This window comes from Gigantopelta aegis, chromosome 13, assembly GCF_016097555.1.
Source record: "Gigantopelta aegis isolate Gae_Host chromosome 13, Gae_host_genome, whole genome shotgun sequence".
Taxonomy (NCBI): Eukaryota; Metazoa; Mollusca; class Gastropoda; order Neomphalida; family Peltospiridae; genus Gigantopelta; species Gigantopelta aegis.
Genome location: NC_054711.1, coordinates 9974262 through 9999468, shown reverse-complemented (window position 1 = coordinate 9999468; position 25207 = coordinate 9974262). Strand labels below are relative to the sequence as shown.

General features: G+C 39.3%; 1 protein-coding gene across 2 annotated transcripts in view; it reads right to left on the bottom strand.

Annotated features, from left to right (window-relative positions):
• LOC121387383 overlaps positions 1-25207 on the bottom strand; it is a 59057-nt gene that overhangs the window by 21199 nt on the left and 12651 nt on the right. The window contains exons 6-14 of one of the 2 annotated variants that reach the window (XM_041518481.1): positions 24656-24850; positions 23578-23742; positions 22855-22923; positions 16273-16455; positions 11303-11422; positions 5400-5519; positions 3362-3556; positions 2071-2235; positions 828-929 (exon numbers count right to left, since the gene is read on the bottom strand). In XM_041518481.1, the coding sequence (XP_041374415.1) occupies positions 828-929; positions 2071-2235; positions 3362-3556; positions 5400-5519; positions 11303-11422; positions 16273-16455; positions 22855-22923; positions 23578-23742; positions 24656-24850 (1314 nt within the window). The remainder of the gene's footprint in view (positions 1-827; positions 930-2070; positions 2236-3361; positions 3557-5399; positions 5520-11302; positions 11423-16272; positions 16456-22854; positions 22924-23577; positions 23743-24655; positions 24851-25207) is intronic. The other variant, XM_041518482.1, reaches the window with a different exon arrangement.

Below are 25207 nucleotides of genomic sequence, written 5' to 3'. Positions count from 1 at the left end.
ACTATCAGCCAAAACCATATCATACATTTTGCACAGAAAACAAGTAATTTGTTTTGATAATCAGTGGAAAACCTTGAAACAAAGTTAAAGTTTGTTTTGTTTAACAACACCACTAGAGCACATTGATTAATTAATCATCGACTACTGAATGTGAAGAGTTTGGTAATTCTGACATGTAGTCATCAGAGAAAACCCACAACATTTATTGTAATACAGAAAGGGATCTTTTATATGCACCATCCCACAGACAGGATAACATACCATAGCCTTTGATTTACCAGTCGTGGTGCACTGGCTGAAACAGCACACATGTTATGTGCATGTTTTTGTATGCTGGGTGTCTATAGATGGGAAAGTAATTTAATATACCCATGGGTTATGGTAACTCTGACACATACAATGTAGTCATCAGAGGAAACCCGCTACATTTTTCCTAATGCAGCAAGGGATCTTTTATATGCACTTTCCCACAGGGTTCACAGTGTTAAAGACCAAACAAATTCAAAGACTTTTACCAACCATTTTCAAAGACTTTCAGAGACTTTTACACAGCGGTCATAGACAAGAGAATGTGATAAAAATACCAAATCAGTTCGCTTACATTGCTATCCATGGCAACAAATAGTTTTTTTCTTTTTACATGTATCATGGCAGGTTAAACCTTGTAACTGAAAATATCAAATGCATGCAGCTGTAAAAGATAACATCATTGCTTTGGCTACGATTTGTGAGATTTTAAAGATTTTTATTACAATTCAAAGACTTGCAAGGAATTGAATGACCACTACGAAGCCTGTAAAAACAAATGTCTTTATATTTATACTTACTATCGTTACAGTGTATTTGCCCTTCATCTTCTTCCAAACAACGACAGGTAATCACGTTACCTGTACAGGTGCTCGAGTTCAGACAGGCGTTGTTATCAGGAGCTGTAAAACAAGACAGAGAGAAAGTTAAAGTTTTATTTTGCTTAACTACACCACCAGAGCACATTGAGTTATTAATTATCAGCTATTGACAGAGGTGGATCTAGGGGGGGCCCCCTAAATTTTGCGATAGTTATAATTTTATTATATATTAATTTTCATTTTTTTTTACGATCCCCTCCAAACCTCTCCCAAAGTTCCCTTGGCATTCCACCTCATGTCATTGGATTTTCTGGATCCGCCATTCATTGAGTTATTAATCATCGGCTATTGAATGTCAAACATTTGGTAATTTTGGCATATATAGTCTTAAAGAGGAGACCAGTTACATTTTTCCATTGGTAGCAAGGGATCTTTTACATGCACCATCTCACAGACAGAATAGCACATACTATAGCCTTTGATATACCAGTTGTGGCACACTAGCTAGAAAGAGAAATAGCCCAATGGGCCCAGCGACAGAGCTTGATCCTAGACTGGCTGCACATTACCACAAGATTATACATTCCGCCGCCTTGGGATTGAAATGGTGCAGTGCTAGTGTATATTTTATATAGAGTGTTGTGCATGTGTGTGTGAAAGTAGTAACAGTACAGTATAATAGATGTCGGGTGGATGGCAATATGGGAATTTTATTAAAAGATTGAATATAAATAAAGTGTGTGAAAAGTGTTGTTAGTGGTCTTTTTAGCTGCGAGGTAACGGCCTCAGTGGCGTCGTGGTTAGGCCATCGGTCTACAGGCTGGTAGGTACTGGGTTCAGATCCCAGTTGAAGCATGGGATTTTTAATCCAGATACCGACTCCAAACCTTGAGTGAATGCACCGTAAGGCTCAATGAGTAGGTGTAAACCACTTGCACCGACCAGTGATCCATAACTGGTTCAACAAAGGCCATGGTTTGTGCTATCCTGCCTGTGGGAAGCGCAAATAAAAGATCCCTTGCTGCCTGTTGTAAAAGAATAGCCTATGTGGCGACAGCAGGTTTTCTCTAAAAACAGTGTTAGAATGACCATATGTTTGACATCCAATAGCCGATGATAAGATAAAAAAATCAATGTGCTCTAGTGGTGTCGTTAATTAAAACAAATATTACTCTTTTTTTTAGCTGCGAGGTCGCGACATGGTCGTGATATGTAAACATACCTAAGCAATAAGCCGAATCGTCCAATGTTGACTCCAGTTGATAGACTTGCAGTTCTGGACAAAAATGAACTGTCACCTTCATGGTCATAGTACAATCGCCCGTTTGGCCGACGACACAGGCCGTAACATCGATGCTTTGCCCACTGGCCCCCTGCTCTGGCAAATCTGTAGATGAGATAACAAAAAGGAAAGGAATAGCTGGTCAATTATATACACACCTCAGCATAGTTTAAAGTGACGGATCCTAGTTTCTAAACACTATGGCATATTTATCACTATAAACAGCGGGCATAACAGAATCGAACCACCTTGGTAGATCCATTCAACCGATTAGATTTTTTCTTGTTACAACCAGTGCACCACAACTGGTCGAAGGCCATGGTACATGTATATGCTTTGCTGTCTGTGAGAAAGTGCATATAAAAGATCCTTTGCTGCATTAAGAAAATGTAGCAGGTTTCCTCTGATGAGTATGTGTCAGAATGACCAAATGTTTGACATCCGATAGCCAATGATTAATTAATGTGCTCTAGTGGTGTCATTAAACAAAACAAACTTTAATTTATCACTAACAAGGCAGCTTTTAATAATTGAAATCAGACAGTACTTACATTTTATTGTTTATGTATTATCCATTTCCGTACATCCGAAGTGTTTCATATTATCCTGGTGTTTGTAATACCACTAAATGCATTTTACATATTCTAGTGTGAGCTCAGGTCTGGTGCTTACAAAAAGAGTCTAGACTCGAGACTCTAATAGAGTTTGAGACACTACAGAGGCGTGCGCAGGAAATTTTGTAGGGGGGGGGGGGTCGGGGTCGGGGGTCGAGGTGTCTGGCAAAGCCCGACACCGCAAGCGCGAAGCCCATCGCGGTCCTCCCCCCAAATATTTTTGAAAAATTGACCCCTTCTAGGGCTATTCTGAGGTGTTTTCTGCTGGCTAGCCGAGCTGCTTTCTGACTACATTTTTTTGGAAAGAAATTACATTAGAGTTTTATAAGCACGGGCCCTGGTCCCTATGTATTGTAGTGACATCATGGCCTACAATGGTTTTTACGATATCGTAGCGATAAGATAGCTCTGAAGATCTGTAGCTTGTACAATGAAATTTCTCAAAACAGGACCCTCTGTAAACCGGAATTCCCCCAAAACCGGACATTTTACACGGTCCTTTTTTAAAAATCAGTACAGAACTTAACCTCTGTAAACCAGATAACCCTTATAAACCAGACATTTTACTTGGTACCCTGGGTGTCCGGTTTAGAGGGGTTTCACTGTATTTGACTTACCTTCAATCCACACTGGGTACAGCGTTCCACACCGATCAGTCGATAAAGGTGAAGATCCAAGCAGTTTATACCCTACAGCTCCGAAATACTCCAACGGAATGTTGTGGTCGCTAATGGCAACCTCGGACAACCGATACTTGCTCCGAGCTAGTCTCTTGCACACATTTGAGAAGGACACATAGTTGGAACATGGTCCTAAAAAAAATAAAAATAATTAAATACTATAAATAAGAAAATGTTAGCGAGACCATATAAGATGCTAATATTTCATCACGCTAAATTTAAAGAGACATTGTGCAATTTTGAGGAGTCCGAGAGCCTAAGGCTTGCAAAAATCACATAGGACTCCCTAGCTTAGTACAGTTGAGGCATGGGATTTTTAATCCAGATACCGACTCCAAACCCTGAGTGAGTGCTCCGCAAGGCTCAGTGGGTAGGTGTAAACCACTTGCACCGACCAGTGATCCATAATTGGTTCAACAAAGGCCATGGTTTGTGCTATCCTGCCTGTGGGAAGTGCAAATAAAAGATCCCTTGCTGTTAATCGGAAAGAGTAGCCCATGAAGTGGCAACAGCGGGTTTCCTCTCAAAATCTGTGTGGTCCTTAACCATATGTCTGATGCCATATAACTGTAAATAAAATGTGTTGAGTATGTCGTTAAATAAAACATTTCTTTCTTTTTTCTCTAGCTTATCTAGCATACGAGCTATTTGGCTTGTAAAATTATTTGTACAAATTACAGTCAACATATATCTTAAAATCCTGGGAAACCACACAGTCTTGAATAGCGATCTTTTCCATGATTTCATGCAAAACATTTAACTAGTGTATCTTCTGTTCTACTGGAGGTGCACAACAGGGCTCGCTGGGTTGGTGGCGGGCTCTAAAAATTTGCAAACAGGGAGTCCTTATGACATTACATTTTTTAAACCAAAATCGCACTCTGAAGAGACATACAACGGACTGTTCCAAACACCGTTTGTGTGATTGTTTTGTCTGTGATTATTATAACTGAACTCGCAACAGTGATTACATGCTATTGATTAAATCAAAAGGATAACAAATAACAATAGTCAGTTACATTAGCACGCACATTATTAAAATTAAGTTGTCTGTAAGCTGCTTAACATCAAGATTCGTCAAAAACATTATTGCAGCTGATTCTACAACTTCAGCGTATTATTTTGTTTTAGTTTCTGACAGAGCCGGTTTAAGGATCCGCGGGGCCTGTAGCACAAATAACAGCCGGGGGCCCCTTCTCAGGATATGTATTTTGTAACCCCCTCGGGAAGAGGTGAAAAATTACCTGGGCAAAACAAATGTACACATCACCGCAGGGCCACCTGAAGCACGGTGCCTGTAGCACATGCTACATGTGCTACTAGGATAAACCGGCTCTGGTTCCCGATATATGATGACCTCGATAAAGTTCTATGTCGCTGATATATGTCACTTATTTTGGATTTCACAAAATTTTAAGACCACTAATATTTTTTTATTTACAGTATCTCACCTACAAACAATTTTGGTGAATAAATATTTGTGAATATATAAGTATGAATGAGAGGACAGCCACTGCTGCCACGCAATGGTCTCCACACGTTTGAGAAAATAACAACAGCAAAACAAGAAATTCCATGAATTAATTAACAGCAAAGGATCTTGTATATATGCAGCATCCCACAGACAGGACAGTACCTACCACAGCCTTTGTTACACCAGTTGTGAAGCACTGGCTGGAATGAGAAATAGCCCAATGGGCTCACTGATAAACAATAATCCTAGACTGACTTCACATCAGGCAAACACTTTACCACTGGGCTACGTTCAGGGGTGGGAATTGGTGAACTGTAAAAAAGAGGAAATCCTGGAAATTCTTGAAATCCTAGGTTAAAATCTGTGCCATCTGACACATTTTGGATGAAAGGATGATTAAAATGCAAGGAAATGCAATGTTCCATGAGAGGAAAACAGCTGATCCGAGGAGATTTCCCACCACTAGTTACATCCCATTCCCCATGCAGTAGACTAACTCACCTTTTTTGTACTGACAACGATTTCCGACATTTTCACTCGTACACTGACAGGTAAAGGAGTCACCACTGACTGAGCACGTGCCGCCATTCTGACACGGGTTGCTGAGACAGGGGTAAACAGCTGAAACAAGAATTCAGAAGAATTAAATGTTTCGCCTACAATAAACTGATTCTCTACAGATCTCCCATACTAACTGATGGTTATTTCCAGCTAACTCAGCATGAACAGGTGATCATGTTCTGACTAAGGACTGGACACAACAGGCTGAAACAGCATATACACAAGTCAGAATTGCCCAATTAATGAGGGAGATAACAGAGATTTGTATTACAAAAGGTACAAAAGGTTTGAGAGCTAAACTCTTTAGTTAGTGGGGCCCATTGGGCTATTTCTCGTTCCAGCCATGCAGTGCACCACGACTGGTATACCAAAGGCTGTGGTATGTGCTATCCTGTCTGTGGGATGGTGCATATAAAAGATCCCTTGCTGCTAATCAAAAAGAGTAGCCCATGTAGTGGCGACAGCGGGTTTCCTCTCAATATCTGTGTGGTCCTTAACCATATGTCCGACGCCATATAACCGTAAATAAAATGTGTTGAGTGCGTCGTTAAATAAACCATTTCCTTCCTTTAGTTAGTGGGATGGGGACCATTCTTAAGTTTTCCAATTAGTGCATTAAGTAGGGGGCGCTGCTTAAAGTACCCCCCAAAATCAGATTAAATTACATCGATCAAACTTGTGCCAAAAGTTTAATTTTGGCACTGTGATTACAGATGTGCCATTCTTAAGTTTTCCAATTAGTGCATTAAGTAGGGGGCGCTGCTTAAAGTACCCCCCAAAATCAGATTAAATTACATCGATCAAACTTGTGCCAAAAGTTTAATTTTGGCACTGTGATTACAGATGTGCCATTCTTAAGTTTTCCAATTAGTGCATTAAGTAGGGGGCGCTGCTTAAAGTACCCCCCAAAATCAGATTAAATTACATCGATCAAACTTGTGCCAAAAGTTTAATTTTGGCACTGTGATTACAGATGTGCCATTCTTAAGTTTTCCAATTAGTGCATTAAGTAGGGGGCGCTGCTTAAAGTGCCCCCCAAAATCAGATTAAATTACATCGATCAAACTTGTGCCAAAAGTTTAATTTTGGCACTGTGATTACAGATGTGCCATTCTTAAGTTTTCCAATTAGTGCATTAAGTAGGGGGCACTGCTTAAAGTACCCCCAAAATCAGATTAAATTACATCGATCAAACTTGTGCCAAAAGTTTAATTTTGGCACTGTGATTACAGATGTGCCATTCTTAAGTTTTCCAATTAGTGCATTAAGTAGGGGGCGCTGCTTAAAGTACCCCCAAAATCAGATTAAATTACATCGATCAAACTTGTGCCAAAAGTTTAATTTTGGCACTGTGATTACAGATGTGCCATTCTTAAGTTTTCCAATTAGTGCATTAAGTAGGGGGCGCTGCTTAAAGTACCCCCCAAAATCAGATTAAATTACATCGATCAAACTTGTGCCAAAAGTTTAATTTTGGCACTGTGATTACAGATGTGCCATTCTTAAGTTTTCCAATTAGTGCATTAAGTAGGGGGCACTGCTTAAAGTACCCCCCAAAATCAGATTAAATTACATCGATCAAACTTGTGCCAAAAGTTTAATTTTGGCACTGTGATTACAGATGTGCCATTCTTAAGTTTTCCAATTAGTGCATTAAGTAGGGGGCACTGCTTAAAGTACCCCCCAAAATCAGATTAAATTACATCGATCAAACTTGTGCCAAAAGTTTAATTTTGGCACTGTGATTACAGATGTGCCATTCTTAAGTGACGAATTGGGTGTAAAATCCATTTATGAATGGCCTAAAGGGGGTGCTACTTTCACATTTAAATCACATTTTGAGTACATCAATGAAACTTTGTGGAAATGCTCTTTAGACCATCCTGATGAAGGATCACTAGTTCTTAAGTGTCGAATTTGGTGCAAAACCAATTTAAGAATGGCCTAAAGGGGGTGCTATTTTGACATCCACTAGCCAATGATTCATTAATAAATGTACCCTAGTGGTGTCATTACGGTAAACAAAACAAACTTATGATCGATATAAAAAAACAACCCCAAAGATTAGTTGGGCACTACCAATGCAATGATCGATTATAACATTCTGTAATCGACTGTCGTGGAAAACGTCAACTATAATTGATCGTACTGTTTACATGATGAAATTGATGTAAATATTCTACAATTTGGGTTTGTTTTCATGTATAAGTAAAGGAAATTGATACTGACTGGGTATTACAGGTAAAATTAGCAATTTGTACCATCTATCCCAGTGAACTTCAGAGGCATATATAGCCAGAGAAAGTTTAGTATTACGCACGCCACTTTACTGGGGAAACTTAATTACTAAATAAGGGAAGTAAGTTTGACATATAGTCTTATATAGAGAGGAAACCCACTACATTTTTCCAATAGTAGTAAGGGATCTTTTTTATACACTATCCCACAGACAGGATAGCACATACCACCACAGCCTTTGATATACCTGTTGTGGTGCACTGACTCGAGTGAGAAATTAATAGCTCCATGAGCCCACCAACAAGGATCAATCCCAGACCAACCACGCATCAGAGACGCTTTACCATTGGGCTACATCCCTCCCCTTGATAGATGATAAATGAATCACAATTGCAGGGATCGAAATTGTGGCCTGCTAAGATTACTTCAGGAGACAGATGTATGTACAATTATTTCGCAACCCCTGTAATTGCTGTGGAGATTGCCGTAGAGGTTTTCATTCTCTGCAGCATTTATTTTGCCGTGGACTATATTGGATTTTTGTTTCAAGATGTATTATTTTCTTTATTGTAAAAAATAAAATATACTTTGTGAACTGAAAACAGATTAAAAGTAAATATTAAAACAGTATAACTACACAGTTTATTACTAAAGTATCTGAATCTCAGCTCCATACATCGGGCATGATCGGAAATATATGTACATTCCCAATCCAATGTTCAACCAGCAAGCCTTTCACTAATGTTCACAAACTATTTGATTGGTTCCTGACGTGACCATTTGGTTTACCGTGAATTGCTTAAACCAGTTTAGCGGATATTTTTCTGCTTGGTCTGGCTGAACTCGATCTAGCATTAAAGTGAGTAATTGCACTGTTGACTGTTCATAGCACGTGCATTGCAGGGACCACTGGTTTGCAAGGGGGTGACAGCTTATACATTGTTGAACCATGGCTATGGTGCGTTACGGGTGTTTTATTCATCATATACACTCCTACAAGTAGCTTCAAGTGTTATGGTCAGCCTGGTGATGAGATCATATGGATATCTAGTTTAATGAAATGTTCTTTGACATTATATTGACAAAATATGCTACCTAATCCAATGAAACAAAACAAAACAACCTTTACCCATTTACTTGGGGCATTCGGTCTTGGTGACAGATTTCCTAACAGCAATTATGCCGTTATTAAAGAAAATTATTTAAATTTCCACATCGCATTAAATATATTCACACTTTGATGTAATATAATTAAAAGCTAAAGACTGAACTAGCATGTCAGATTTAAGAACCTTATTTCTCTAAAAATGGATAATAAATGAACATTACATTAATAATTGGAAATCAAATCTAGCTATCGCATGACCTTAACTGAATCACAATGGAGTGAAATCCATGTCAACCCTGTTGACAATATTAGTTTTTTCAATTACAGACCATTGCCATAATTCAATTATTTTGACAAAATATCATTAATAAGAGGAGTATGGTGTCTACGTAGATGGTTGAATAAAGTACATTTAGGGACAAATCAAATTTATATAGTTTTAGGTAATACTTTGTTAGGCTATTTAATAGGTCAGTGGTCTGTGACAATATACCTTTAAATCCAAAGATGCAAACATGTTAACGGCAAAATTACTTTGGAAAATACTGTGGACACTATTTTTCCGTGGCAATTGTTTTGCCATGGTCATTTTCTTAATTGCAGAGGATGTCTTGTCTTCTATTCAGCCGAGGAAGAGCTGGTGATTCTGCTATATTTTAATTTTCTAATGTTCTATCAGAGATCCTAATGATTTACACACTGTCCCAAACCATCCACTCTCCTCGTACTGTCTTATTTATAGCAGGTCATATTTTTAATTAACAGTCCATATTACTTTTGGCCTGTTACATTTAAGGCAACACACAACCATTTGTCGTTACTTGTTGTAGTAGCTTAATATAGTCCGGTTTTCCAGTTTAGGAAATAGTCCTTCATTAAAAAAATACTAAAAAATTCTGATATGGTTTTTGAAATCTTTCTTTGATGATTACACGTAGGTTGACTTCTGTAGTATTTAAATAACCCACTGGTTTGAAGTAACTTGTTATATGTAGTACTATCTGATAACTGTGCAAGTGGTATGGTGCCACTTGTATAATAACAACACAAGAAGGTGCTCAGGCATGAGGGCTGTTAACCAAAACATTTTGTGGTCGACCTATATTGATTTTTTATACAGTATTTGTCAATTCAGCGCACTCCCTAAAATTAGTAGTCAACAGTTTTGTAACGGGTATGATTCAATTCTAATTATATGAAATGTTTGCAATGGGATGGACGAACAGTTTGTTTTGGACCAACCACCATCCCAAGTTGTTCCTACATGTGGTTTGATGGTCTTGTAAGCAAGATATGATCTGGACAAGGATTTACTGGTATGTGCAGTAGACCGTGAAAAGTAGGTCACAGTGATCTAAGTAGTACGCAACACACTGTCATCCCAAGTTGTTCCCACATGTAATAATAATAATAATAATAAATTCTTTATTTAGTGAGGGTAACACAGTTAGCAAAAGCTAATCTTCCCTGAGGCCCTCAGGTACAACCAATACAGAATTACAATGCATACATTTATGAACAAATAGAAAATACATATATGGCAATAAACATATGTCCAAATGATATTATTTTAGAAAATATTTCTTGAGTCTATATTTAAAAACAGCAGTATTTGGCGATGATCGGATAGCTTTAGGCAATTTATTCCAAAGTACTGGTCCAGAGTAACTGAAAGCATGTTTAAATAAAGACATTTTAGGTTTTGGAATTAATAGATTTCTATCCTCTACATTTCGAAGGTTGTAGGGACTGTTTTCTCCAACATATATTAATAAGTTTGAAAGATAGTTTGGGGCTTCATTGTATAGACATTTATAAATTTGTAAACATTTGTGATAGTGGATTCGTGTTTCCATTGTCATCCATTTTAAATAGTGGGGCAGATGGAGTAATAGGAACTACATCTAATATCATCCTTGTGAGGTTTGATGATCCTGTATGCAAGATATATGGTCCGGACAAGAAAAGGTTAACAGATGGACGGACAGGCGGACAATATGCCACACTATAATATGACCCATAACAGACGGGCGTATAACAACAACAAGCTACATTTTTCTTCCTATTTCCAGGCCTGTAGCTGTACATTCACACCGGCCTCGGTGGCGTCGTGGTTAGGCCATCGGTCTACAGGCTGGTAGGTACTGGGTTCGGATCCCAGTCGAGGCATGAGATTTTTAATCCAGATACCGACTCCAAACTCCGAGTGAGTGCTCCGCAAGGCTCAATGGATAGGTGTAAACCACTTGCACCGACCAGTAATCCATAACTGGTTCAACAAAGGCTATGGTTTGTGCTATCCTGTCTGTGGGAAGCGCAAATAAAAGATCCTTGCTGCTAATCGAAAAGAGTAGCCCATGTAGTGGCGACAGCTGGTTTCCTCTCAAATTCTGTGTGGTCCTTAATCATATGTCTGATGCATATAACCGTAAATAAAATGTGTTGAGTGCGTAATTAAATAAAACATTTCTTTCTTTCTTTCTTTCTGTACACTCACCTATTTTCCTTTCACATCGTTTTCCAAAGTAATGTGCTGGACATCTGCAGGTATACCTGGCCATATCAGCTATACACGTGCCACCATTGAAACAGGGATTACTGATGCAGGAGTCTTCAACTGAAAAATAACACACACTGTATAAATGAAGGCACAGACACCTGAACACATAGGCTTAAATTAAGTTACAAGTTTGGTTTGTTTAACAACATCGCTAAAACACAATGATTTATTAATCATCGGCTACTGGATGTCAAACATTCAATAATTCTGACACAGTCTTAGATTTTGTTTAAATGAATTTTTGCGGTATTAGAAAGATCAGGATGATGAAAAATACTTCGGATGTATGGGAATTAATAATCTAAACAATACAAAAGTGGCCTTGTTAGTGATAAATTAAAGTTTGTTTGCTTTAATGACACCACTATACAGAAGGAAGGAAGTGGTTGATTTAACAACACATTCAGCACATTTTATTTACGGTTATATGGCATCAGACATATGGTTAAGGACCACACAGATATTGAGGGAGGAAACTTGCTGTCGCCACTTCATGGGCTACTCTTTTTGATTAGCAGCAAGGGATCTAGCTTTTATATGCACCATCCCATAGACAGGATAACACATACCACGACCTTTGATGTACCAGTCGTGGTGTACTGGTTGGAGCGAGAAATAGCCCAATGGGCCCACCAACGGGGATAAATCCCACTATATAGAGCACACTGATTTATGAATCGTAGCCTATTGGATGTCAAACATTCAGTAATTTAGTCATTAGTAATACAGGTATAGTCTTAGAGAGGAAACACGCTAAAATGTGTCCATTAGCAGCAAGGGATCTTTTATATGCACCATCCCACAGACAGGATAGCACATACCATGGCATTTGATATACCGGTCGTGGTGCATTGCCAAGAACGAGAAATAGCCCTATGAGCCCACTGATGGCGATCGATGCACGATCGACTGCGCATCAGGCTTTACCACTGGGCTGTGTTCTGCCCTGTTAGGATTAAAGCTTGACCACAAAACCTGTTACAGAACTCATAAGAAAAATTTAATAGACATATTAAAGGGACATTCCTGAGTTTGCTGCATCGTAAGATGTTTCCAACTAATAAAATATTTCTATGATTAAACTTTCATATTAAATATATTTTCTTGTTTAGAATATAAGTGTCTGTATATTCAATGTGTTTCTGGTCATCTTAATATTTGTAAAAAGCCCAAACTGAATTTTGTCTTCAAATAATTTTTTTTAGGAAATAAAATAAAATTTAACCTAACACCACCACAAATATTACAACGATCAAAAACACATTTAATATACAGCCACTAATATTTTATGCAGAAAATTACATTTCATATGCAATTACAATCGTTAAAAAGTATCTGCTAGTCGATAACATCTTAAAAATTGCAGCAAACTCGGGAATTCAAACCCTTTAATTGCTTCCCTAACTTATAGAAGTGCAACAATTAATCGTGGGTCACAATATTCACAATTGTCAAGTCTATGGATCAATGCACTATTTTTCAAACTGTAATGCTTATTATTATTATTATTTTTGGGGGTAATGGTACATTAGCGTTTCTATAGTTCTCAGGGACAGGACGTAGCCCAGTGGTAAAGCGCTCACCGTATGCACTGTCGGTCTGGTGGGCCCATTGGGCTATTTCTTGTTCCTGCCAGTGCACAATGACTTGTATATCAAAGGTCGTGGTATGTGCTATCGGGATAGTGCATATAAAAGATTCCTTACTACTAATCGAACAATAAAACATTTCCTTCTTCTTCTTCCATCATATGTGGTCATGTGGGACAGAAGGAATGAAGGAATGTTTTATTTAACGACACTTAACACATTTTATTTACAGATATATGGCGTCGGACATATGGTTAAGGACCACACAGATACTGAGAGAGGAAACCCGCTGTCGCCACTTCATGGGCTACTCTTTTTGATTAGCAGCAAGGGATCTTTTATATGCACCATCCCACAGAAAGGATAGTACTTACCACGGCCTTTGTTACACCAGTTGTGGAGCACTGGCCTGGAATGAGAAATAACCCAATGGGCTCACCGACAGGGATCGATCCTAGATCGATCATGCATTATGTCATTAAGTATACCCGATGTGGTGGAAATTTCTATCCTGGGGCGAGGCTTGCCGACAAAGTAGATAACAACACCTATGGAATGGCCCATATAGATGGACACAGTAGATAACAACACCTATGGAATGGCCCCATATAGATGGCACAGTAGATAACAACACCTATGGAATGGCCCCATATAGATGGACAAAGTAGATAACAACACCTATGGAATGGCCCCATATAGATGGACACAGTAGATAACAACACCTATGGAATGGCCCATATAGATGGACACAGTAGATAACAACACCTATGGAATGGCCCCATATAGATGGACACAGTAGATAACAACACCTATGGAATGGCCCCATATAGATGGACAAAGTAGATAACAACACCTATGGAATGGCCCATATAGATGGACACAGTAGATAACAACACCTATGGAATGGCCCCATATAGATGGACACAGTAGATAACAACACCTATGGAATGGCCCATATAGATGGACACAGTAGATAACAACACCTATGGAATGGCCCCATATAGATGGACACAGTAGATAACAACACCTATGGAATGGCCCCATATAGATGGACACAGTAGATAACAACACCTATGGAATGGCCCCATATAGATGGACACAGTAGATAACAACACCTATGGAATGGCCCCATATAGATGGACACAGTAGATAACAACACCTATAGAATGGCCCCATATAGATGGACACAGTAGATAACAACACCTATGGAATGGCCCCATATACATGGACACAGTAGATAACAACACCTATGGAATGGCCCATATAGATGGACACAGTAATTGACAAAGTAGATAACAACACCTATGGAATGGCCCATATAGATGGACACAGTAGATAACAACACCTATGGAATGGCCCCATATAGATGGACACAGTAGATAACAACACCTATGGAATGGCCCCATATAGATGGACACAGTAGATAACAACACCTATGGAATGGCCCATATAGATGGACACAGTAGATAACAACACCTATGGAATGGCCCCATATAGATGGACACAGTAGATAACAACACCTATGGAATGGCCCCATATAGATTGACAAAGTAGATAACAACACCTATGGAATGGCCCCATATAGATGGACACAGTAGATAACAACACCTATGGAATGGCACCATATAGATGGACAAAGTAGATAACAACACCTATGGAATGGCCCCATATAGATGGACACAGTAGATAACAACACCTATGGAATGGCCCCATATAATAGATGGACACAGTAGATAACAACACCTATGGAATGGCCCATATAGATGGACACAGTAGATAACAACACCTATGGAATGGCCCCATATAGATGGACACAGTAGATAACAACACCTATGGAATGGCCCCATATAGATGGACACAGTAGATAACAACACCTATGGAATGGCCCCATATAGATTGACAAAGTAGATAACATCACCTATGGAATGGCCCATATAGATGGACACAGTAGATAACAACACCTATGGAATGGCCCCATATAGATGGCACAGTAGATAACAACACCTATGGAATGGCCCCATATAGATGGACAAAGTAGATAACAACACCTATGGAATGGCCCCCATATAGATGGACACAGTAGATAACATCACCTATGGAATGGCCCATATAGATGGACAAAGTAGATAACAACACCTATGGAATGGCCCCATATAGATGGACACAGTAGATAACAACACCTATGGAATGGCCCCATATAGATGGACAAAGTAGATAACAACACCTATGGAATGGCCCCATATAGATGGACACAGTAGATAACATCACCTATGGAATGGCCCCATATAGATGGACAAAGTAGATAACAACACCTATGGAATGGCCCCATATAGATGGACACAGTAGATAACAACACCTGTGGAATGGCCCCATATAGATGGACACAGTAGATAACAACACCTGTGGAATGGCCCCATATAGATGGACACAGTAGATAACAACACCTATGGAATGGCCCCATATAGATGGCACAGTAGATAACAACACCTATGGAATGGCCCCATATAGATGGACAAAGTAGATAACAACACCTATGGAATGGCCCCATATAGATGGACACAGTAGATAACATCACCTATGGAATGGCCCCATATAGATGGACACAGTAGATAACAACACCTATGGAATGGCCCCATATAGATGGACACAGTAGATAACAACACCTATGGAATGGCCCCATATAGATGGACACAGTAGATAACAACACCTATGGAATGGCCCCATATAGATGGACAAAGTAGATAACAACACCTATGGAATGGCCCCATATAGATGGACACAGTAGATAACAACACCTATGGAATGGCCCCATATAGATGGACAAAGTAGATAACAACACCTATGGAATGGCCCCATATAGATGGACACAGTAGATAACATCACCTATGGAATGGCCCCATATAGATGGACAAAGTAGATAACAACACCTATGGAATGGCCCCATATAGATGGACACAGTAGATAACAACACCTGTGGAATGGCCCCATATAGATGGACACAGTAGATAACAACACCTGTGGAATGGCCCCATATAGATGGACACAGTAGATAACAACACCTATGGAATGGCCCCATATAGATGGCACAGTAGATAACAACACCTATGGAATGGCCCCATATAGATGGACAAAGTAGATAACAACACCTATGGAATGGCCCCATATAGATGGACACAGTAGATAACATCACCTATGGAATGGCCCCATATAGATGGACAAAGTAGATAACAACACCTATGGAATGGCCCCATATAGACAAAGTAGAAAAGAGCATCTATTGAATGGCCCCATATTAATGGACAAAGTAAAAAACAACACCTATCACTCTGGATGTGGTTGACTCTTGTTTTGTTGCTGGTTCCCATTGTTGCCAGATTCCTTCAGTTTTGGGTTCCCAGTTTCTGGTGGTTTTGGGTTCCCAGTTTCTGGTGGTTTTGGGTTCCCAGTTTTTGGTGGTTTTGGGTTCCCAGTCCATTGTGGTTTCTTGTTCATCATCGTTGTCTGTAAATTAGTTTAAATATACTAGTAGAGCTGGACAGTATTGAAATTTCAATGTTTGATATCAGTATCAGTATTTTGGGGGTGATTTAATTTGGTATCGGTACGGTATTCGGTAAAAAAAAGGCAAAGTGAACATTTATCGTTACATTTCATAACGTTTTGTCATGTTTCATATTGATTCGAAAAAATTCTGAATTATAAAATTAACTTGGTTCTAATTGCAAGACTTTAATTTAAAATTGCTGACATTCTCTATTTTATACCTTTCTGTTTATATGCCTAGCACTTTGTTTGTTTATTCTCCTGAGGATGTTGGTTTTTAGACTAACGAAACGTCGAATATTTTAAATATTTTTATGTAATTTAAAATTTTAAGGTGGTTTCAGTGGAAACATATATTTTTATATGTACTTTTTAAAATTTAAATACTACCATTTAATGCCTGTAATAAAATTTAAATACTACCATTTAATGCCTGTAATAAAATTTAAATACTACCATTTAATGCCTGTAATAAAATTTAAATACTACCATTTAATGCCTGTAATAAAATTTAAATACTACCATTTAATGCCTGTAATAAAATTTAAACCAAATAATTGTATTTCATTAAAAACGTGATATTATTAAGTAGTTGATAATGTGTTATTTTGTTAAAATGAAAGTAATAATTAGTATTTTCTGGCATCACTGAAATGAATATGGCCAAGGATTAACAATGCTTGACTGATCAAACAGGGCAAAATGCATTAATGTACAGTAAAAACACATGGACCAACAAGGTGCAAAAGTGAATTATGACACTAAACAGTTTATTTTGTTTAACGATACCACTAGAGCACAGATTTATTAATCATCGGCTATTGGATGTCAAACATTTGGTCACTTTGACAGTCAGAGAGGAAACACGCTACATGTTTCCATTAGTAGTAAGGGATCTTTTATATACCCCATCCCATATACAGGATAGCACATACCACAGCCTTTGATATATACCAGTTGCAGTACATAGAGAAACAAAGATATTAAAATACCTGTCGTTATTAAAAGTAAAATTAGACATTTGCCAGGTCTCTAGGTGCATGCATGTGCCTTCAAATTTAAATCCAGGGCTAGCTCAGCCACTTGCCAAATTCACTAATTGCAAATTTCAAAAACAAATGGCAAATTTTATATTAATTTGGCGAAATAAGTTCAGTAGATAATTTGGCGAAATTTTCTGCTGACACAGATCTTGCCCTAAAATCCTTGTTTTCATATAATTCTGATTGTCTCAAGTCCAGACATGACGATTTCATATCACATATTATTTCGTAAGCTTTGATCCCTCTTGAAGATTATTCCATAAAATAATAAAATAGCAGGTGGCAAAAAATTGCATGCTTTTCAGTGTTCGAGATTAACGGTATCCCGATATCCAGGGGATACCAGAATTTAATTTTGGATACCAGACTTCAAGAACCCAGTATCCCACAGTGATACCATATAATGTTGTTGTTGTTTTTAAATCCTGCGTTTTTATTTTTCGCTAAACAATGAAAGTTGTCATTTGCTGGTGAAGTTAAGTAACAGTATTTTCGAGCTCGTACCCAGTCTAATGCTATACCATAACAATATCTCCCCCAACTCATACCCAGTCTAATCTACACTGGAGCAACATTAATTGATACACCAGTCGTGGTACACAGGCTCAAATGAAAAATAGCCCAGTGGGCCCACAGACGGGGATCGATCCTAGACCAACCGTACACAAGGAAAAAACGCTTTATGACTGGGCTACATCCCACCCCTATATAAAATGAAATTAGGGTCTTCGACTTTAAAATATCTTGCTTAAAAGAAAATTTAGTAGCTCCATGTTGTACAATTAAAATATGGAACGACTCGCTGGATTGTTGATGCACTCGCTATATTGGTGTTAGACTCGCTATACTGGTGTTGGACTCGCTATATTGGTATTGGACTCGCTAAACTGGTGTTGGACTTGCTATATTGGTGTTGCTGGACTCGTTATGTTGGTGTTGGCCTCACTATATTGGTGTTAGACTCGCTATATTGGTGATGGACTCGCTATATTGGTATGGGCCTCACTATATTGGTGTTGGACTTGCTGGATTGGTGTTGGACTTGCTATATTGGTGTTAGACTCGCTATATTGGTGTTGGACTTGCTATATTGGTGTTAGACTCGCTATATTGGTGTTGGACTTGCTATATTGGTGTTAGACTCGCTATATTGGTATTGGACTTGCTATATTGGTGTTAGACTCGCTATATTGGTGTTGGACTTGCTATATTGGTGTTAGACTCGCTATATTGGTGTTGGACTTGCTGGATTGGTGATGGATTCATTATATTGGTGTTGGACTTGTCATATTGGTGATGGACTCGCTATATTGGTGTTGGACATGCTATATTGGTGTTGCTGGACTTGCTGGATTGGTATTGGACTCGCTATATTGGTGTTAGACTTGCTATATTGGTGTTGGAATCACTATATTGGTGTTGGACTCACTATATTGGTGTTGGACTCGCTATATTGGTGTTGGACTCACTATATATTAGTGTTGCTGGACTTGCTAGATTGGTATTGGACTCGCTATATTGGTGTTAGACTCGCTATATTGGTGTTGGAATCACTGGATTGGTGTTGGACCTGTTATATTGGTGTTAAACTCGCTATATTGACTAGCTGGATTGGTGTTGGATTTGCTATGTTGGTGTTAGTGTTGGACTCGCTATATTGGTGTTGGACTCACTATATTGGTGTTAGACTGTATGTTGGTTTTAGACTCGCTATATACTGGTGTTGCTGGACTTGCTGGATTGGTATTGAACTTGCTATATTGGTGTTTAATATAGACTTGCTATATTGGTGCTGGACTCGCTATATTGGTGTTGAAATCACTGGATTGGTGTAGGAGTCACTATATTGGTGTTAAACTCAATATTGGTGTTGGACTTGCTGGATTGGTGATGGACTCGCTATATTGGTGTCAAGACTTGCTGGATTGGTGATGGACTCGCTATATTGGTGTTAAGACTTGCTGGATTGGTGTTGGACTCGCTATATTGGTGTCAAGACTTGCTGGATTGGTGATGGACTCGCTATATTGGTGTCAAGACTTGCTGGATTGGTGATGGACTCGCTATATTGGTGTCAAGACTTGCTGGATTGGTGATGGACTCGCTATATTGGTGTCAAGACTTGCTGGATTGGTGATGGACTCGCTATATTGGTGTTAAGACTTGCTGGATTGGTGATGGACTCGCTATATTGGTGTTAAGACTTGCTGGATTGGTGTTGGACTCGCTATATTGGTGTTAAGACTTGCTGGATTGGGGTTAGACTCAGTATATTGGTGTTAGACTCAGTATATTAGTGTTGGACTTGCTGGATTGGTGTTAGACTCAGTATATTGGTGTTAGACTCGCTATATTGGTGTTAGACTCGCTATATTAGTGTTAGACTCGCTATATTAGTGTTGGACTTGCTGGATTGGTGATGGATTCATTATATTGGTGTTGGACTTGTCATATTGGTGATGGACTCGCTATATTGGTGTTAGACTCGCTATATTAGTGTTAGACTCGCTATATTAGTGTTGGACTTGCTGGATTGGTGATGGATTCATTATATTGGTGTTGGACTTGTCATATTGGTGTTAGACTCGCTATATTGGTGTTAGACTCGCTATATTAGTGTTAGACTCGCTATATTAGTGTTGGACTTGCTGGATTGGTGATGGATTCATTATATTGGTGTTGGACTTGTCATATTGGTGATGGACTCGCTATATTGGTGTTGGACTTGTCATATTGGTGATGGACTCGCTATATTGGTGTTGGACTTGCTGGATTGGTGATGGATTCATTATATTGGTGTTGGACTTGTCATATTGGTGTTGGACTCGCTATATTGGTGTTAGACTCGCTATATTGGTGTTAGACTCGCTATATTGGTGTCAGGACTTGCTGGATTGGTGATGGACTCGCTATATTGGTGTTAAGACTTGCTGGATTGGTGATGGACTCGCTATATTGATGTTAAGACTTGCTGGATTGGTGATGGACTCGCTATATTGGTGTCAAGACTTGCTGGATTGGTGATGGACTCGCTATATTGGTGTCAAAACTTGCTGGATTGGTGATGGACTCGCTATATTGGTGTTAAGACTTGCTGGATTGGTGATGGACTCGCTATATTGGTGTTAAGACTTGCTGGATTGGTGATGGACTAGCTATATTGGTGTTAAGACTTGCTGGATTGGTGATGGACTAGCTATATTGGTGTTAAGACTTGCTGGATTGGTGATGGACTCGCTATATTGGTGTTAAGACTTGCTGGATTGGTGTTAGACTCGCTATATTGGTGTTAGACTCGCTATATTAGTGTTAGACTCGCTATATTAGTGTTGGACTTGCTGGATTGGTGATGGATTCATTATAATGGTGTTGGACTTGTCATATTGGTGATGGACTCGCTATATTGGTGTTGGACTTGCTGGATTGGTGATGGATTCATTATATTGGTGTTGGACTTGTCATATTGGTGATGGACTCGCTATATTGGTGTTGGACTTGTCATATTGGTGATGGAGTTGCTATATTGGTGTTGGACTTGTCATATTGGTGATGGACTCGCTATATTGGTGTTGGACTTGCTGGATTGGTGATGGATTCATTATATTGGTGTTGGACTTGTCATATTGGTGTTGGACTCACTATATTGGTGTTAGACTCGCTATATTGGTGTTAGACTCGCTATATTGGTGTTGGACTCGCTATATTAGTGTTGGACTTGCTGGATTGGTGATGGATTCATTATATTGGTGTTGGACTTGTCATATTGGTGATGGACTCGCTATATTGGTGTTGGACATGCTATATTGGTGTTGCTGGACTTGCTGGATTGGTATTGGACTCGCTATATTGGTGTTAGACTTGCTATATTGGTGTTGGAATCACTATATTGGTGTTGGACTTGCTGGATTGGTGATGGATTCATTATATTGGTGTTGGACTTGTCATATTGGTGATGGACTCGCTATATTGGTGTTGGACTTGTCATATTGGTGATGGACTCGCTATATTGGTGTTGGACTTGCTGGATTGGTGATGGATTCATTATATTGGTGTTGGACTTGTCATATTGGTGTTGGACTCGCTATATTGGTGTTAGACTCGCTATATTGGTGTTAGACTCGCTATATTGGTGTCAGGACTTGCTGGATTGGTGATGGACTCGCTATATTGGTGTTAAGACTTGCTGGATTGGTGATGGACTCGCTATATTGATGTTAAGACTTGCTGGATTGGTGATGGACTCGCTATATTGGTGTCAAGACTTGCTGGATTGGTGATGGACTCGCTATATTGGTGTCAAGACTTGCTGGATTGGTGATGGACTCGCTATATTGGTGTTAAGACTTGCTGGATTGGTGATGGACTCGCTATATTGGTGTTAAGACTTGCTGGATTGGTGATGGACTAGCTATATTGGTGTTAAGACTTGCTGGATTAGTGATGGACTAGCTATATTGGTGTTAAGACTTGCTGGATTGGTGATGGACTCGCTATATTGGTGTTAAGACTTGCTGGATTGGTGTTAGACTCGCTATATTGGTGTTAGACTCGCTATATTAGTGTTAGACTCGCTATATTAGTGTTGGACTTGCTGGATTGGTGATGGATTCATTATAATGGTGTTGGACTTGTCATATTGGTGATGGACTCGCTATATTGGTGTTGGACTTGCTGGATTGGTGATGGATTCATTATATTGGTGTTGGACTTGTCATATTGGTGATGGACTCGCTATATTGGTGTTGGACTTGTCATATTGGTGATGGAGTTGCTATATTGGTGTTGGACTTGTCATATTGGTGATGGACTCGCTATATTGGTGTTGGACTTGCTGGATTGGTGATGGATTCATTATATTGGTGTTGGACTTGTCATATTGGTGTTGGACTCGCTATATTGGTGTTAGACTCGCTATATTGGTGTTAGACTCGCTATATTGGTGTTGGACTCGCTATATTAGTGTTGGACTTGCTGGATTGGTGATGGATTCATTATATTGGTGTTGGACTTGTCATATTGGTGATGGACTCGCTATATTGGTGTTGGACATGCTATATTGGTGTTGCTGGACTTGCTGGATTGGTATTGGACTCGCTATATTGGTGTTAGACTTGCTATATTGGTGTTGGAATCACTATATTGGTGTTGGACTCACTATATTGGTGTTGGAATCACTGGATTGGTGTTGGACCTGTTATATTGGTGTTAGACTCACTATATTGGTGTTAGACTTGCTACATTTAACAAACAAAGTGTCCTTATATGGCACTCAGCCACTGAAGAGACCTAACACTAAAAGTGTTAACATACATACAATCTCTACAGTGCATTCCATCACTCTTTTCCACACAGACGCATGAATCAATGTCTTTGTCCACAACATCTGTAAAACAATAAAACATTTATTAAGCAGCAGCCCATACACAATCAACATTATTCACTTACTATATTGACATCAACATGATGTGTAAATCAACACAATAAAGTTCTACACAAAATTTCAGCTCAATATTTGGTACAGACAGATGGACATGCAAGTGGAAACAAAACCAATAGTCGGCCCTGGTTGGACCAGTGGTGAACTAAACTTTTTATGTAAGGATATCCATCATGACATCATTCAGGTTTGATGTCATTTCCACTCAAAAAGACACCATGTCACATATTTTTAAGTCATTTGAATATCACATAATGGTTGATTGGAATTAAAGTTTCTTATACAGTTTACAAAAACATGTTGTATCAAGCTTGAGATTATATATATGATAAAGAGATTATTACCCTTGTGTGTTTTGGTATCAGCAATATCATATTTTAGGAATAAAAACAATGTATTATGCTCAGCAGAGGCTCGCATAATACAATTTTTATTCCTAATATATGATACTGACGAAACCGAAAAGCACTCTGGCAATAACCTCTATATATATTGGTAATTTTTAGTGCAGAATTTGTAATCTTGTTTTCAGTGCCACTTTCTTTTGCGAAGGGGCCTATGTTTGGACCCACAGAACCCCCTGAATAAATCCCTATGTACCGAGGCAGTAGGCTGAAGAGGCTTCTGTCTGATCCAGCTTGTAGATCTGTATGCCTCGACAGAAGTGAACCGTGACGTTCAGTGTTCTGTAACATTTGTACTGGCCCATGACGACGCACGCCACGTAATCCGAACTCTGTCCGATGAAGCCTGATGCTGGTAAATCTGCAGACAATCAGAAAAACATATTTTTAAAAATGTATTCAGAATTGGGGGAAATGGGGGAAGCATAGGTGTATGAGCTCCCTTTTTGGGGCGGGGTGTGTGTGTGTGTGTGTGTGTGTGTGTGTGTGTGTGTGGAGAGGCACAGGCTAGAATCTGGACAACAATATTTATTTATATATAAGCATTACTACCAAACAGATACATAGGGTTACAAATGAATCACTACGCATTTCCCCATGGGTTATAACTATTTTCCGAGTAGAATGATGAAAATACACGGTAAAAAGGTCTCAGGTTTCTTACCTTTCACTCGTACAGAATATATTGTCCCCCTCATCCCTCATAAGATTAATTCAGAAACACCAATTAACTCTGACCCACACAGAATGGATTGTCCCACCCACCCTCCACCCCTATATGATTAATCCAGAAACATCCATTACTTCTGACCCACACAGAATGGATTGTCCCACCCACCCTCCACCCCTATATGATTAATTCAGAAACATCCATTACTTCTGACCCACACAGAATGGATTGTCCCACCCACCCTCCATCCCCATATGATTAATTCAGAAACATCAATTAATTCTGACCCACACAGTTAATTCAGAAACTTCAATTACCTCTGACCCACACAGAATGGATTGAGTCACACCCATCCTTCATCTCCATATGATTAATTCAGAAACATCAATTAACTCTGACCCACACAGAATGGATTGATCAACACCCACCCCAAAATGACTAATTCTGAAACACTCATTACTTCTGACCCACACAGAATGGATTATCCCGCCCCCCACCCCAATATGACTAATTGTGAAACACCCATTACCTCTGACCCACACAGAATGGATTCTTACCCCCACCTCCATCCCCCCCATTTGATTGACTCTGGAACATCCATTACCTCTGACCCATACAGGATGCCTTGTTCCACAGTGACCTAGTGCAGGTGGTTTCCCAGTCAGTCTGTAGCCGGCAGATCCAAAATACTTCCAGGGGGAGATCATAGAGTCGCTAAGAGGGATGGCCACTGAACGGAGCTGATTCTGAACAAGCCGCTTGCAGATGTTGGAAAATGATGAATAGTCCATACATGGATCTGGCATTGTAGTTTAAGACAATTATAGTAATTAATGAAATCGATGTATAATCCGTACATAGCGAGACAGAGACAGAGACAGAGAGATATAGAGACAGAGACAGACAGAAATAGAGAGCGAGACACACAGAAAGAGACAGACAGACAGAGAGAGAGAGGGAGGAGAGAAAAAGAGAGAGAGAGAGAGAGAGAGAGAGAGAGAGAGAGAGAGAGAGAGAGAGAGAGAGAGAGAGAGAGAGAGAGAGAGAGAGAGATGTGGAGCGAGTTAGAGAGACATACACAGAGAGACAGAGAGAGAGGGAGGAGAAAAAGAGATAGAGAGAGGGAGGAGAAAAAGACAGAGAGAGAGAGAGAGAG